The 15,717-nt window shown below is 48.7% G+C and overlaps 1 protein-coding gene across 1 annotated transcript in view; it reads right to left on the reverse strand.

Annotated features, from left to right (window-relative positions):
- The window catches only part of LOC119967902 (membrane-spanning 4-domains subfamily A member 18-like), a 49,032-nt gene that overhangs the window by 18,220 nt on the left and 15,095 nt on the right, over positions 1-15,717 (reverse strand). Inside the window, exons 4-6 of the mRNA XM_038800999.1 lie at positions 6,190-6,355; positions 2,429-2,542; positions 688-744 (exon numbers count right to left, since the gene is read on the reverse strand). Coding sequence (XP_038656927.1) covers positions 688-744; positions 2,429-2,542; positions 6,190-6,249 — 231 coding nt within the window. The 5' untranslated portion in view covers positions 6,250-6,355. The remainder of the gene's footprint in view (positions 1-687; positions 745-2,428; positions 2,543-6,189; positions 6,356-15,717) is intronic.

The following is a 15,717-nucleotide window of genomic DNA, read 5'->3' on the forward strand; positions in this document are numbered from 1 at the left end:
GATGGGCCAAATGGCCTCCGCCTGCACTGTAAATTCTATGATCCATGAACCTCAAGATCTTCACACCATACAATGCAACACCCTAACTTCAAGATATAACAGGGCCTGTGCTAAAAATGGGCTAATCTTGATTTTTTTTTAATATGTATCATTTTATCTTCATTTTGAACTAATCTTTGCATGTGTTAGCAACTTTATTATTTCTCAGGTACCTTCCAGAAGACTACAGTGAAATAAACAAACCTTTTCTTTTTTAAGTAATTGTTGCACGGTCATTTCAAATGGAATATCTCACTCCACAAGTAACCTACACATACAAATACATTGTTCATGGGCAAATTTGGGGAAACACCTTGATGTGTCCCTGATATAGTCCTTTCATAGAGTTACTTCATAGAATTTACAGTGCTGAAGGAGGCCATTCGGCCCATCGAGTCTGCACCTTGTGCTTTTGGTCACAGTCCTCTAAATGTTTGCTTTTCAAGCAAGTAAACAGTTGTCCTTTTAATAGTTCGTGCTGAATCTATCTTTATTGCTCTTTTAAGCAGCACATTCCAGTTCAGAACAGCTCACTGTGTAAAAATATTTCTCCTCATTCCCGCCCCCCCCTCCTCCCAACATACAGGCTCCCAGCCAATTGCATGTTCTTGTTTGAAATCCTGAATTTCGACTCATAGTGTTACTTACAATGCACCGAGTTTGCTTCCTCTTCAGCTCAACCGTGAAGGATCCTGAAATAATATACTGGAAAAGATATTAGTCAGAAGGCAAAATGTTAGAGCTGGGTTTGAACTAGCTTCATCGGCACAACTTTTTACTCAAAGTTACCCAGAGGTATGTTGAGGGGTTAATTCACAGGCCTATACTAATGCCCTGGTGACACGGTGAATATCAAATGGTAGAATTTAAATTCAATCAGTAAAATCTAGAATTGAAGGCTCGTCTTAGTAATAATAACTAAAACACTACCATTGATAGTTGTAAAAAACCCATATAGTTCACCAATGTCCTTTAGGGAAGGAAATCTGCCATTCTTACCCATCTGCCCTACATGTCAGAATAATGTGGTTGCCTCTCAACTGTCATCTGAAATGGCCTACCAAGCACAGTGGCACAGTGGTTAGCACTGCTGCCTCTCAGCACCAGGGACTCGGGTTCAATTCCCACCTTGCCTGCGTGGAGTTTATACATTCTCTCCCTGGCTGCGTGGGTTTCCTCCGGGTGCTCCGGATTCCTCCCATAGTCCAAAGATGTGCAGGTTAGGTGGATTGGCCGTGTAAAATTACCCCTTTGTATTTGAAAGCTGGGGTTATTGGGTTCTGCAGACAGGGTGGGTTGTGTGCCTGGGTAGGGTGTTCTTTGGGGGTGGGGGGGCGGTACAGACTCGAGGGGCCGAATGGCCTCCTTCCACACTGTAGTGATTCTAAGCCACTCTGTGCAAGGCAATTAGGTATGTGTGATAATGCGAGCATTGACAGTGATGCCCATTCCTCACAAAGCAAGGGACACATTCTTTCTTTGCTCTGCCACCTTTTAGTGTGGTTCCAGATGAAAGCATGAGCGAATACATTACAAATCCAACACAGTGAAACGTCTAGCAGATTTCAGCACAAAATTAGTTCCGATACTATTTTGCACTAGATTAAAAAGCATCTAGTCAAGGCCCCCAGATTTGGACAGGAGTGTGCATAGCTGCAATTCGGGCTTGGTGGTCAGCCTGACTTGACTAACACTCCATCTGCCCAGTGGTCACTGAGAGAATTCTTCTCCCACATTCCCAGTGTGGTTCAGTTCAGTTTCTGGCCAATGGTAACCCCCAGGATGTTGATCGTGGCTGAAGCAATGGTAATGTCAAGGAACGATTGTTTGATTCTCTCTCATTGGAGATGGTCATTGCCTGGCACTTATGTGGCACAAGCGTTATTTTCCACTTGTCAGCCAATGCCTGAAAGTTGTCCAGGTCATGTTGCAGCATTTGGACATGGACTGCTTCTGTATCTGAGGAGTCACGAATGGTCCTGAACATTGTGCAATCATCCGTTATCATCCCCACTTCTGACCTTAGGATGGAAGGAAGGTCACTAATGAAGCAGCTGAAGATGGTTGGGCCAAGGACACTACCCTGAGGAACCCCTGCTGTGATGTGCCGGACTAGATGATTGACTTCCAACTACCACACCCATCTTACATAGAAACATACATAGAAAATAGAAGCAGGAAGAGGCCATTCGGCCCTTCGAGGGTCCTTCTTTGTACCAGGTATGACTCCAACCAGCAGAGGGCTTTCTCCCTGACGCAAACTGACTCCAGTTTTGGTCCATGATGCAAGGGCAGGAATTATTTCTATGCAGTGCTGTAGTAATAGCTAATGGTGTCCTCATCATACATGACTGTGACAATTTGACCAGGATATAAGGGAGAAACTGACCCAAATTCCAGTCCAAAAAGAGACGCCAGATTTTCCCGCGACTGAATAGATGAGAGATACGGACAGAGGGACTCCAAAGACAAGCTGGATAATGCCGATCAATATCTGTGTAGCCTAGAGTGAAGGGAACACAGGAAAATAATAATAATCCAAGTTAAAATAAAATGAGTAACAACTGAAGGCTCTAAAGTGGAATAGGCTGTAATCTTAATCTGCTGGTGAGTTATTTTGGGGACAGAATTGCTGCTTACCGATACTACCAGACCTGTTCATGGTGAATCAATCGTCTTTTCATTACAAGGCCTGATTTTAGGTCAAGCAAAATGGACAAAAAAAGATGTGAATTGCACTGCCGAAAAGAGCAGTCAAAGCAGTTTGAAATGTTGAGGTATTGGGGTAAATATTGAACGACGATAGGGAAAGGACAGGTTGGGGTCGGGGGAATGGGAATATTTGTATCCCTTTCACTGGAATGTTGAGTCGAATGGCCCCATCTGTGAGATATGAAAATCAGACCTGGCATAAAATGGCCGCTAAATCGCAGAGTCTTGTTTCATGATATCTGCATTGATTAATTTCACCACATTTCACCCCACCTGACGAGAAGTTACCGGTGGTAGCTCAACATTTAGTGAAGCATACTTGATCTCATTATTCACATTACCGCTTTTAGCAAGGGCCGGGTTCTGGAGCACTATACTGTCAGCAGCCTCCCTGTTCAGTGAGAATCCCAAAGAACTTGTAAATATTTATTATGGTTACTTTGCTCCTTTGTCCTTATATATCTGGCTATCCATTATTCTTCTCTCATTTTCTTCCATCTACTCACATTAATGATTTTGCACCTTTTAAAAAAATAAATAAGTTCTTAAAATAATCATTCCTTAAAGGAGTATCTTTAAAATGATCGCATTTTTTGACTCCGGTGGCGGCCATGGTGTGAGTGGTCGCACATTTGGTGGCTCCCGCTCGTGGTGAAACGTTTGGACCTTTTCTCTGGCTACGGGGGGTGGATTTGCTGATTTAAAAAGTTGCAGGAGGGGTGGAGGGGAGAGTGTCCCACCGGTGGATAGATTCGTGGGCCGGAAAAAAGGGAACAGTTGGTGAAAGTTGCAGTGGTGCCTGCGACACAGGAGAAGATGGCGGAGGGTCAGGGATCAGCCCTACCCTCTCATTGGTCGACGGAGCAGCTGGTGGGCTTCCTTAACAAGAAGTTTACCCAACAGAGGAAGGAGAATTTGGAGGACCTGGCGAGGTTGGACGACCCGATAAAGGCGGGGATAGACCGCATGGAGACGAGACTGGAAGCCCAGAGCCAGGCGATCCAGTGAGGGAGGAGTCGACGGGGGAGCACGAGGAGCAGCTTGCCTCGATGCAGCGGAGATGGGGATGATATGGGATCAATATAGGCGGCTGCAGGAGAAAATGGAGGACCTGGAGAATCGGTCTCACAGGCAAAGTCTGAGGATCGTGGGACTGCCGGTGTGCAGCGAGGGAGCGGATGCAGGAGTGTATGTTGCTCAAATATTCTCTCCCCTCTGCTTTTTGCCCTGGTTATAGAGCCGTTAGCGATGAGAGTGTCGAGGGGCTGGCAGGGGATAGTACAGGGTCTTGCTATACGTGAACGATCTGTGGCTGTACATTTTGGACCGTTGGGTGGTATTGGGGGGATTATGGGGATATTAGAGAAATTCGGCCGGTTTTCAGGGTACAAATGTTCTATGTTCTATACATATGGATGATAAGGGAATAGTGTAGATGGGCTTTAGATTGGTTTCACAGGTCGGCGCAACATCGAGGGCCGAAGGGCCTGTACTGCGCTGTAATGTTCTATGTTCCATGTAAATTGAACATGGGTAAAAGTGAGGTCTTTCCAATCCAGGCGAGGGGGCAGGAGAAGAGATTGGGGGAAGATGCCGTTCAAGGTTGGGGGGGGAGGGGGGGGGGGGGGGGGGGGGGGGGGGGGGGGGGAGCTTTCGGTACTTAGACATTCAAGTGGCGTGGGGGTGGGAGCAGCGGCATAGGTTAACCTCGCGCGGTTGGTGCAGCAGATGAGGGGAGACTTTAGAAGGTGGGATGCGCTCCCACTGCCATTGATGGTGAGGGTTCAGACGGTGAAGATGACGTTCCTCCCGAGGTTATTGTTTGTTTTTCAGATCCCCCCAATCTTCATTCCCAGGGTGCTTTTCAGGAATGTGAATGCGGTGATCGCAGGGTTGTAAGAAGAAGGCGGGTGAAGAAGGTGCTGCTGGAGCTCGGTCGAGGCGAGGGGCGGGGGCTGGCTCTCCTGAACTTTATAAATTACTACTTTGCCGCAAATATAGCGATGGTCAGGAAATGGGTAGTGGGGGAGGGATCGCTGTGGGAGCAGATGGAAGGCAGCTTTAGTTTAGGGGCACTGCCAACGGCGTCTTTGCTGTTCTCACCAGCCAGGTACTCCACAAGACCGGTAGTGGTGACGGCTCCAGGGGCTACAGGATAAGGTAGCGTCAAAAGCGGGAGTGGGGGACGGGTAGGTATCGGAAATCTATAAAGAGCTTAAGGATTGGGAGGGAGCCCTGACAGGGGAGGTGAAGCGGAAGTGGGAGGAAGAGATGGGTGGGGAATTGGAGGCTGAGTTATGGGAGGGCGCCCTGAGGCAAGTCAATGCATCCTCGTCGTGTGCCAGGCTCAGCCTGATACAATTCAAGGTGGGCACAGGGCACATATGACCGTGGCCCGAATGAGCAGGTCCTTGAAGGGGTGGAGGATAGGTGTGGAGAGTGTGCTGGAGGGCCTGCGAATTATGTCCATATGTTTTGGGGATTCTGGCAAGGGTTTGCCGCTCTCAATGTCCACAGTATTGAAGGTACGGGTGGTTCCTAGTCCAAAGGTGGCGATTTGTGGAGTGTCGGAAGACCTGGAATCCAGGGGGGCGCAGAGAGGGCGATGTCTTGGCCTTTGCCTCCCTGGTAGCCCGGAGACGGAGCTTGTTGGAATGGAGGGACTCAGAACCCCCCAAAGTCGAGGATGTGGGTTAATCACATGGCTGGGTTTCTCAGGCTTGAGAAGATCATCAAGTTCGCCCTGAGGGGATCGGGGTGGCAGCCTTTTATCGACTTCTTTGGGAAAGATTAAGCTGTCAACAGTGGGGGAGGGGTGGGGGTGAAAAAGGGGAGGAGGCATTGGAAGTGGGTAAGGTGTGGGAAGCTTGGTGGGGAATTGTGATTGGGGAGTTGTTTATGTCGGCCATGTTGGCTGGGTTTTGTTTTGTTTGGTGTGTGTTTGCTTATTCTGTTAAAAGCTATAATATAAATGCCTGAATTTTTCAAAAAAAAAGAAATGATAGCATTTTTACGACCTTAAGATAGCAGCAGAGGGGAAACATAGCGAAATATATGTGCGGTCTAGTTTCATGTGAGTAATGTGGTGTTGCGTGTGTATCATCCAAAATCTCAAAATGCTTTCGCAATGGTTTGGCTGGTCTGGGGGGCTTTTATCGGTTTCATTGTTTCGCAAGAACTAATCAGCTCCCCACAGCCCACAGAAAACAAAACCTGAAGGAACACAGTGACGGCTGAATGAAAGAGGTTTGAAGTGAATGTTAACCATTTAGACAAGGATCCAACTGGAAATTGTAACCACGTTGAAGATTGAAACCACTGCAGGAGTGGTTTTGTTAACAAACCCTCATATGTAACTTGCATTGTGAGCATATTGGACGCACACTAGGGACTGCCATTGTTTCATGCTTAAGAAGCTATAAGAGATGTGGTGTTTACTCCCAAAGCTTTGAGTTCTCTTCTGAGAATCCACATCTCGGATGAGGCTGCTGATGTCATGGAGTTGACCTGCACCGCCACTGGAATTCTGGTGCATTCTCTCGACACATGGTGAGTTTTGGCCTTCAACCTTCCTGCCTTCAACCGGAGTGGGAAAAGCCGGTGTCCTGTTGAGAGAAGAGATCAATTATCCTTCATTAGGATTTTCATCAATCTTGATGGAAGTATTATCAATGTTAGCATTTCAGAACAGAATCAATAGGGGCAGGAGGAGGATCTTAATTCCTCTTCTCTACCTTATCACCATAACCCTTCATTCCCTCAGTGTCCCAAAATCTCTCAATTTCAGTCTTTAATATTCTCAAATATATATCCTTATCACTCAAACGCTCCATTCCAGGCAACATCCTGATGAATCGCCTCTGAACCCCCACCTTCTTCCTATAGTGAGGTGACCAGAACTGCACACAGCACTCTAGTTGTGAGCTAACTAACGTTCTGTGCAGCTCCAACATAATATCCCTGCTTTTATATTCTATGCCACAACAGATAAAGGCAAAGGCCCATATGCTTTCTTAACTACCCTATTCATCTGCTCTGCCGCCTTCAGGGATCTGTGAACATGTACCCAAAGATCCTTCTGTTCCTCTGAGCTTCCGACCATTCATTACATACTCCTTTGTTCAGTTTCTTCTTCCAGAGTGCATCACCTCGCACTTAATCGGATTTGAATACCATCCGCCAGTGCTTCTCCCATCTGACCAACCCATATATATCTTCCTGTAACCTCCGACCCGCTCCTTCACTGTTAACCACCCTACCTACCTTAATGGTGTCTGCAAACTTAATTATCATTCCCCACACCATCTCGTCTATCTCATTTACATGTATAAAACAAACAATTCGGGACCCAGCACTGATCCCTGTGATACGCTGCTAAGCACTGATCTCTGTGATACGCTGCTAAGCATTGATCCCTGTGATACGCTGCTAAGCACTGATCCCTGTGATACGCTGCTAAGCATTGATCCCTGTGATACGCTTCTAAGCTCTGATCTCTGTGATACGCTGCTAAGCACTGATCTCTGTGATACGCTGCTAAGCACTGATCCCTGTGATACGCTGCTAAGCTCTGATCTCTGTGATACGCTGCTAAGCACTGATCTCTGTGATATGCTGCTAAGCACTGATCTCAGTGATACGCTGCTAAGCACTGATCTCAGTGATACGCTGCGAAGCACTGATCTCTGTGATACGCTGCTAAGCACTGATCTCTGTGATACGCTGCTAAGCACTGATCTCTGTGATACGCTGCTAAGCACTGATCTCTGTGATACGCTGCTAAGCACTGATCTCTGTGATATGCTGCTAAGCACTGTCCCTGTGATACGCTGCTAAGCTCTGATCTCTGTGATATGCTGCTAAGCACTGATCTCTGTGATACGCTGCTAAGCTCTGATCCCTGTGATACGCTGCTAAACACTGATCCCTGTGATACGCTGCTAAGCACTGATCTCTGTGATATGCTGCTAAGCACTGATCTCTGTGATACGCTGCTAAGCAGTGATCCCTGTGATATGCTGCTAAGCACTGATCTCTGTGATATGCTGCTAAGCACTGATCTCTGTGATACGCTGCTAAGCACTGTCCCTGTGATACGCTGCTAAGCACTGTCCCTGTGATACGCTGCTAAGCACTGTCCCTGTGATACGCTGCTAAGCACTGATCTCTGTGATACGCTGCTAAGCACTGATCTCTGTGATACGCTGCTAAGCACTGTCCCTGTGATACGCTGCTAAGCACTGTCCCTGTGATATGCTGCTAAGCACTGTCCCTGTGATACGCTGCTAAGCTCTGATCCCTGTGATACGCTGCTAAACACTGATCCCTGTGATACGCTGCTAAGCACTGATCTCTGTGATATGCTGCTAAGCACTGATCTCTGTGATACGCTGCTAAGCACTGATCCCTGTGATATGCTGCTAAGCACTGTCCCTGTGATACGCTGCTAAGCACTGTCCCTGTGATACGCTGCTAAGCACTGATCCCTGTGATACGCTGCTAAGCACTGATCCCTGTGATATGCTGCTAAGCACTGATCCCTGTGATACGCTGCTAAGCAGTGATCTCTGTGATACGCTGCTAAGCAACTGATCCCTGTGATACGCTGCTAAGCACTGTCCCTGTGATACCTGCTAAGCACTGTCCCTGTGATATGCTGCTAAGCACTGATCCCTGTGATATGCTGCTAAGCACTGATCCCTGTGATACGCTGCTAAGCAGTGATCTCTGTGATACGCTGCTAGCACTGATCTCTGTGATACGCTGCTAAGCACTGATCTCTGTAATACGCTGCTAAGCACTGATCTCTGTAATACGCTGCTAAGCACTGATCTCTGTGATACGCTGCTCAGCACTGATCTCTGTGATACGCTGCTAAGCACTGTCCCTGTGATACGCTGCTAAGCACTGTCCCTGTGATACGCTGCTAGCACTGATCTCTGTGATACGCTGCTAAGCACTGATCCCTGTGATACGCTGCTAAGCACTGATCTCTGTGATACGCTGCTAAGCACTGATCCCTGTGATACGCTGCTAAGCACTGATCCCTGTGATACGCTGCTAAGCACTGATCTCTGTGATACGCTGCTAAGCACTGATCCCTGTGATACGCTGCTAAGCACTGATCCCTGTGATACGCTGCTAAGCACTGATCTCTGTGATACGCTGCTAAGCACTGATCTCTGTGATACGCTGCTAAGCACTGATCTCTGTGATACGCTGCTAAGTACTGATCTCTGTGATACGCTGCTAAGCACTGATCTCTGTGATACGCTGCTAAGCACTGATCTCTGTGATACGCTGCTAATCACTGATCTCTGTGATACGCTGCTAGCACTGATCCCTGTGATACGCTGCTAAGCACTGATCTCTGTGATACGCTGCTAAGCACTGATCTCTGTGATACGCTGCTAAGCACTGATCCCTGTGATACGCTGCTAAGCTCTGATCTCTGTGATACGCTGCTAAGCACTGTCCCTGTGATACGCTGCTAAGGCACTGATCTCTGTGATACGCTGCTAAAGCACTGATCCCTGTGATACGCTGCTAAGCACTGATCTCTGTGATATGCTGCTAAGCACTGATCTCTGTGATACGCTGCTAAGCACTGATCTCTGTGAGGCGCTGCTAAGCACTGATCCCTGTGATACGCTGCTAAGCACTGATCCCTGTGATACGCTGCTAGCACTGATCCCTGTGATACGCTGCTAAGCACTGATCTCTGTGATACGCTGCTAAGCACTGATCCTGTGATACGCTGCTAAGCACTGATCCCTGTGATACGCTGCTAAGGCCTGATCTCTGTGATACCTGCTAAGCACTGATCTCTGTGATACGCTGCTAAGTACTGATCTCTGTGATACGCTGCTAAGCACTGATCTCTGTGATACGCTGCTAAGCACTGATCTCAGTGATACGCTGCTAAGCACTGATCTCTGTGATACGCTGCTAAGCACTGATCTCTGTGATAACCCTGCTAAGCACTGATCTCTGTGATACGCTGCTAAGCACTGATCCCTGTGATACGCTGCTAAGCACTGTCCCTGTGATACGCTGCTAAGCACTGTCCCTGTGATACGCTGCTAAGCACTGATCCCTGTGATACGCTGCTAAGCACTGATCCCTGTGATACGCTGCTAGCACTGATCCCTGTGATACGCTGCTAAGCACTGTCCCTGTGATACGCTGCTAAGGCACTGATCCCTGTGATACGCTGCTAGCACTGATCCCTGTGATACGCTGCTAAGCACTGATCCCTGTGATACGCTGCTAAGCACTGATCCCTGTGATACGCTGCTAAGCACTGTCCCTGTGATACACTGCTAAGCACTGATCCCTGTGATACGCTGCTAAGCACTGATCTCTGTGATACGCTGCTAAGCTCTGATCCCTGTGATACGCTGCTAAGCACTGATCCCTGTGATACGCTGCTAAGCACTGATCTCTGTGATACGCTGCTAAGCTCTGATCCCTGTGATACGCTGCTAAGCACTGATCCCTGTGATACGCTGCTAAGCACTGTCCCTGTGATACGCTGCTAGCACTGTCCCTGTGATACGCTGCTAAGCACTGATCTCTGTGATACGCTGCTAAGCACTGATCCTGTGATACGCTGCTAAGCACTGATCCCTGTGATATGCTGCTAAGGCACTGATCTCTGTGATACGCTGCTAAGCACTGATCCTGTGATACGCTGCTAATCACTGATCTCTGTGATACGCTGCTAAGCTCTGATCCCTGTGATACGCTGCTAAGCACTGATCCCTGTGATACCTGCTAAGCACTGATCTCTGTGATATGCTGCTAAGCACTGATCTCTGTGATACGCTGCTAAGCACTGATCCCTGTGATACGCTGCTAAGCACTGATCCCTGTGATACGCTGCTAAGCACTGATCTCTGTGATACGCTGCTAAGCACTGATCCCTGCGACACTCCGCAGGACACCAGCCTCCAGCTACTCAAACCGCCTTCTGCCACCTCCCTTTATGTCGTACTACTGAGCCAGTTTCGGATCCATCTTGACAAGTTCCTTGAATTTCACGTGCTTCAAACCTTTCAATCAGACTCCCATGTGGGATCTTGACAAAAGGTTTTACTAAAACACATATAAATTACATCAATTGCACTTCCTTCATCCGCACACAAAACACCTATCAAATTTGTTAGGCATGACCTCCCTCTGACAAAGCCGTGCTGACTACTCCTGATCACTAATGCCTTTCCAAGTGAAAATTAATTCTCTCCTTCAGAATTTTCTCAAGTAGCTTCCCTACCCGAGCCTCTCCGGTCTGTAATTACTTGGTTTATCTATGCTACATGTCTTGAAAAGTGGAACAACATTAGTTGTTCTCCAGTCCTCTGGCACTTCTCCCAAGGCCAGAAAGGAATTAAAAACTTGCATCAGAGCCCCTGCAATTTCCTGCCTCGCCTCCCACAGCATCTTGGGATGCAATCAATCCGGGCCTGGGAATTTATAAAAAAACACCATGGTGGGAATCCCCGACGTCGACACGCACCGACTCATCATGGGGGGTGAGGCACGTAACTATGTACAGGACCAAGGGATGGACAGGTCAAACCCCAAAACGGGAATACTCTGCGATTGGGAATCTCCGACCACGCTCCATATTCTGTGGATGTGAGGTAGGAGCCGGCCGTGCCCAACACCCGCTGTGGAGGTTGGACACGGCCCTCCTGGTCAAATAAGCCTTTCTGTGAGAAAATTTCACAGGCCATAGATGTGGTACATCTCTAATAACCAAAATGGGAGGTCTCACCCTCAACGTTCTGGAGGTGTTGGGAGCCGTGATCAGGGGTAAAATTATTGCGTACAAAGCACGAAGAGATAGGGAAGGGAGGGTGGCTAGGCAACAGCTAGTCGACTCCATATTGGAAGTAGACTGGAAATACTCTGAGGTCCCGACGTAGAGCTCCTGGCGGAGAGGAAAAAAGCTACAAATGGACTTTGACCTGCTCTCCACGAGGGAAAGCAGTGCACCAACTCGCCAGGCATGGGGGAACCCTATAGGAACATGGTGACAATGTCGGCTTCCTGCTGCATCACCACTGGGAAAGCAGTAGTCACGGAGAAATAGCCCAGGTTAGAGAAAAACAGAGGCAAAACTAGCAGTGAAGCTGGAAAGGTCAACAAGGCATTTGAGGCCTTCTACCGGGGCTGTACAACCTCCCGAGCTCCTGCAGGAATTGGGTCAAACGGTTCTTCGATGGATTGACATACAGTTACAGGGGAGGATTGGAAACTGGAGCTGGAAGCACCACTCGAACTGGGAGAAGTAATTGAGAGCATCATGTAAGCGGGGAAGGCGCCGGGACCAGGTGGATTCCCGGTAGACTTCGACAAAAATTCTGCGACGGCCCTGCCCCGCACTTGCGGGCGATGTTCACAGATTCGCTGGTGAGGGGCCCCCTGCCACCTACACTAGCACAAACCTCAATCTCGTTGATACCCAAAGAAAGACAATGACCCAACTGAATGTGAGTCCTATATTTCGCTGTTAAACATCGATGCGAAAATATTGGCCAAGATTCTAGACAAGCAACTGGAGGACTGCGTACCAGAGGACCAAACAGGCTTTTTCAAAGGTAACTTCAAACATCAGACATCTGCTGAACGTGATAATGATTCCACCTAGGGAGAAAGCACCGGAGGTGATCATTTCCCTGGATGATGCAGAAAATGCCTTTGACAGAGTTGAATGGAAGGACCTCATCGAGGTACTGGAACAGTTTGGGCTTGGAACAGAGTTCACTGCCTGAGTGAAACTCCTATTCGGCACTCCCATGGTGAGCATACGGACGAAACACCACCAGCTCTAAGTACATCCAGCTGCACTGAAGCACTGGGCAGAGATGCCCACTGTCCCCGCTGCTGTTCACCCTAGCGATCGAACCACTAGCCATCGCGCTCAGGGCGGTAAAGAATTGGAAGGGGATCCGGAGAGGAGACAGAGAGTACTGAATCTCGCTCTATGTGGATGACCTGCTCCTCTCCATCTCGGACCCACAAAGCAGCATGAAGGGAATCATTGCGCTCTTGAAAGAGTTTGGAACCTTCTCGGGCTACAAACAACCTGAGAAAAAGTGAGATCCTCCCAGTGAACCCGCAAGAGGGAGTGGCAGAGTTCGAGGAGCTGCCATTCAACAGGACCGACACAAATTCCGCTACCTGGGGATCCAATCGCCCATGACTGGACACGGATCCAATAGCCTGGTGGAGGAAGTTAAAAAGGACCTGAAGAGGTGGGACACATTCCCACTCTCCCTGGCAGGGAGAGTGCAGAGAATCAAGAAGAACGTACTTCCCAGGTTCCTCTTCCTGTTCACATCATATCAATCTCGCCTTCATATTCCCAGTGGAAATATTGATCCTGGCATTTGTGTGGGTAGGGAAAAGAATCCTGGTATTCCCCCAAAAAGTCCTGCAGAGAACGAGAAGCATGGGGAGGCCTAGCCCCCCAAACCTGCAATGTTACCACTGAGGCACAACAGCAGAAAGGGGTGGATAGAGGAGCTGGAAGATGAATGGGTGAGAATGGAGGAGACTCCATTCTCCCCCCCCCCCCCCACCCCCTCCTCACTACACCGACCAAGCACTCAACGAGTCCGTGGTGATAGCCACATTCCGGCCGTGGAACCGACTACGACAGCACTTCGTTTAAACCAAAATGTCCATTGAAGCCCCCATCTCAACAACCACAGGTCACACCCAGCCAAAATGGACGGCGCCTTCAAAAAGTTGGAGACAGGACGGAGACGTTGACAGTTCGGGACTTATACACAAACAACAGACTGACAACACTAGAGGAACTACAGAGAAGTTCCAGCTGACAGGGAGAAACAAGCTAAGATATATGCAGGTCAGAAATATCTTACATGGGGAAACAAGGACATATGACCACTGCAACAGTTGCTATTAGAAGATCTACTGGACGTCTTAGGGAGGGAGAACTGCAGCGACCTGTATGGGCGACTACTGGGAATGGCACACACACCACTGGACGGGGTAAAGGAAAAGTGGAAAACCTAGGCTTTGAAATAGGGTGAGACTCTGGAGTGGATCATTGCACAGGCTCAACACCTGCATATGTGCAAGGCTCAGCCTAATGCAGCTCAAACTGGTACAGAGAGCTCACTTAACCAGAACCCGAATGAGCAGGTTCTTCCTGGAGGTGGAGGACAAATAGGCATGGAGCCAAACCATGTTCAACATGTAACAAGATACATGGCATCACGCCACCCCAACAGGAACAGGTTAAAAGACCCGAAGAGGGGAGGGGGCACGCCAGACAAACAGAGGAGGAGGAGGATCAGGAGGAAGGGGGCAGGGAGGGAAGCAGGGGAGTCTGCACATCCTCCCCGGGTGCTCCGGTTTCCTCCCGCAGTCCAAAGATGTGCAGGTTAGGGTGGATTGGCCATGATAAATTGCCCTTAGTGTCCAAAATTGCCCTTAGTGTTGGGTGGGGCTACTGGGTTATGGGGATGGGGTGGAGGTGTGGGACTTGGGTAGGGTGCTCTTTCCAAGAGCCGGTGCAGACTCGATGGGCCGAATGGCCGTCCTTCTGCACTGTAAATTCTATGATTAACTAAAACTACCCGCGTACTGAAAAACAAGAAATTGTAACCGATGTTAATAACGAAAGACAATCAATGTAAATAATGGAAAACAACCGATGTATATATTTTTCCTGTGCTTGTTCACGCTCACCTCTGCACTGTATAACATGAAAAACCTTTAATAAAATCATTTTTTAAAAAAAAAGCTTCTGATGTCTCCTCACGTCCTGTGTCAAAATGCTCAAGGTCCTCCCATTTCCTGAATTCTGTACCTCCATCCTCATCCTCCTGAGTGAAGACCGATGAGAAGTATTCATTTAATATCCTAGCAATGAGCTGCGGCTTCACACACACATTACTACCTTGGTCTCGAATGGACCCGACTCTTTCCTGGTTAACCTCTTCCCTTAATGTATTTGTAGATTTTTAGGATTCTCCTTAATCTTATTTGCAGTTCTTTTCATGCCCCCTTTCTGCTCTTCTAATTGCATTCTCAGGATCAACATCGCTATTGGCTATTGGTAAGATTTTTCTCTGGATGGCCCATTTGCTTTCTGCCATCTCACTGTTGCTGGGCAGAAAGGCCCACAGCCAATAGCAATGATTGATCCTGAGAAAGGAACCAGCGATGCCTGTATGAGAAGGGGGAGGTGAGACTGTACATGAGGGTGGTGGTTGGGGGGAGTGAGTGTGTCAGGGGAGGGTGAGTGTGTGAGGGGCAGTGAGAGTGTGTGCGTGGGGGGGGGGGGGGTGAGAGTGTGTGTGTGTGAGGTGGAGGTGAGTGTGGGGGAGGGGATGGATGAGTGTGGGGGAGGTGAAAGTGTGTGTGAGGTGTGGAGTAAGTGTGTGTGAGGGGTGGTGAGAGTGTGTGAGAGCGGTGGTGAGAGTGTGTGTGAGAGGTGGTTAGTGTGTGTGCCTGAGGTGGGTGAGTGTGTGTGTGTGTGTGGTGGGTGAGTGTGTGTGTGAGAGGTGGGTGAGTGTGTGTGTTCTGCGTGAGAGTGTGTGTGTAGGGTGGGTGAGAGTGTGTGTGGTGTGTAAGAGGTGGGTGAGTGTGTGTGTCTGAGAGGTGGGTGAGAGTGTGTGTGAGAGGTGGGTGCGTGTGTGTGTTCTGCGTGAGAGTGTGTGTGTGAGGTGGGTGAGAGTGTGTGTGTGAGAGGTGGATGGGAGTGTGTGTGAGAGGGGTGGGTGAGAGTGTGTGTGGTGCATGAGATTGTGTGTTTGTGTGTGGTGGGTGAGAGTATGTGTGTGTGTGGGTGAGAGTGTGTGTGGTGGGTGAGAGTGTGTGTGTGTGTGTGGTGGGTGAGAGTGTGTGTTGTGTGTAAGAGGTGGGTGAGAGTGTGTGTGTGAGAGGTGGGTGCATGTGTGTGTTCTGCGTGAGAGTGTGTGTGTG

The sequence above is a fragment of the Scyliorhinus canicula genome, chromosome 6 (assembly GCF_902713615.1).
Source record: "Scyliorhinus canicula chromosome 6, sScyCan1.1, whole genome shotgun sequence".
Classification (NCBI taxonomy): Eukaryota; Metazoa; Chordata; class Chondrichthyes; order Carcharhiniformes; family Scyliorhinidae; genus Scyliorhinus; species Scyliorhinus canicula.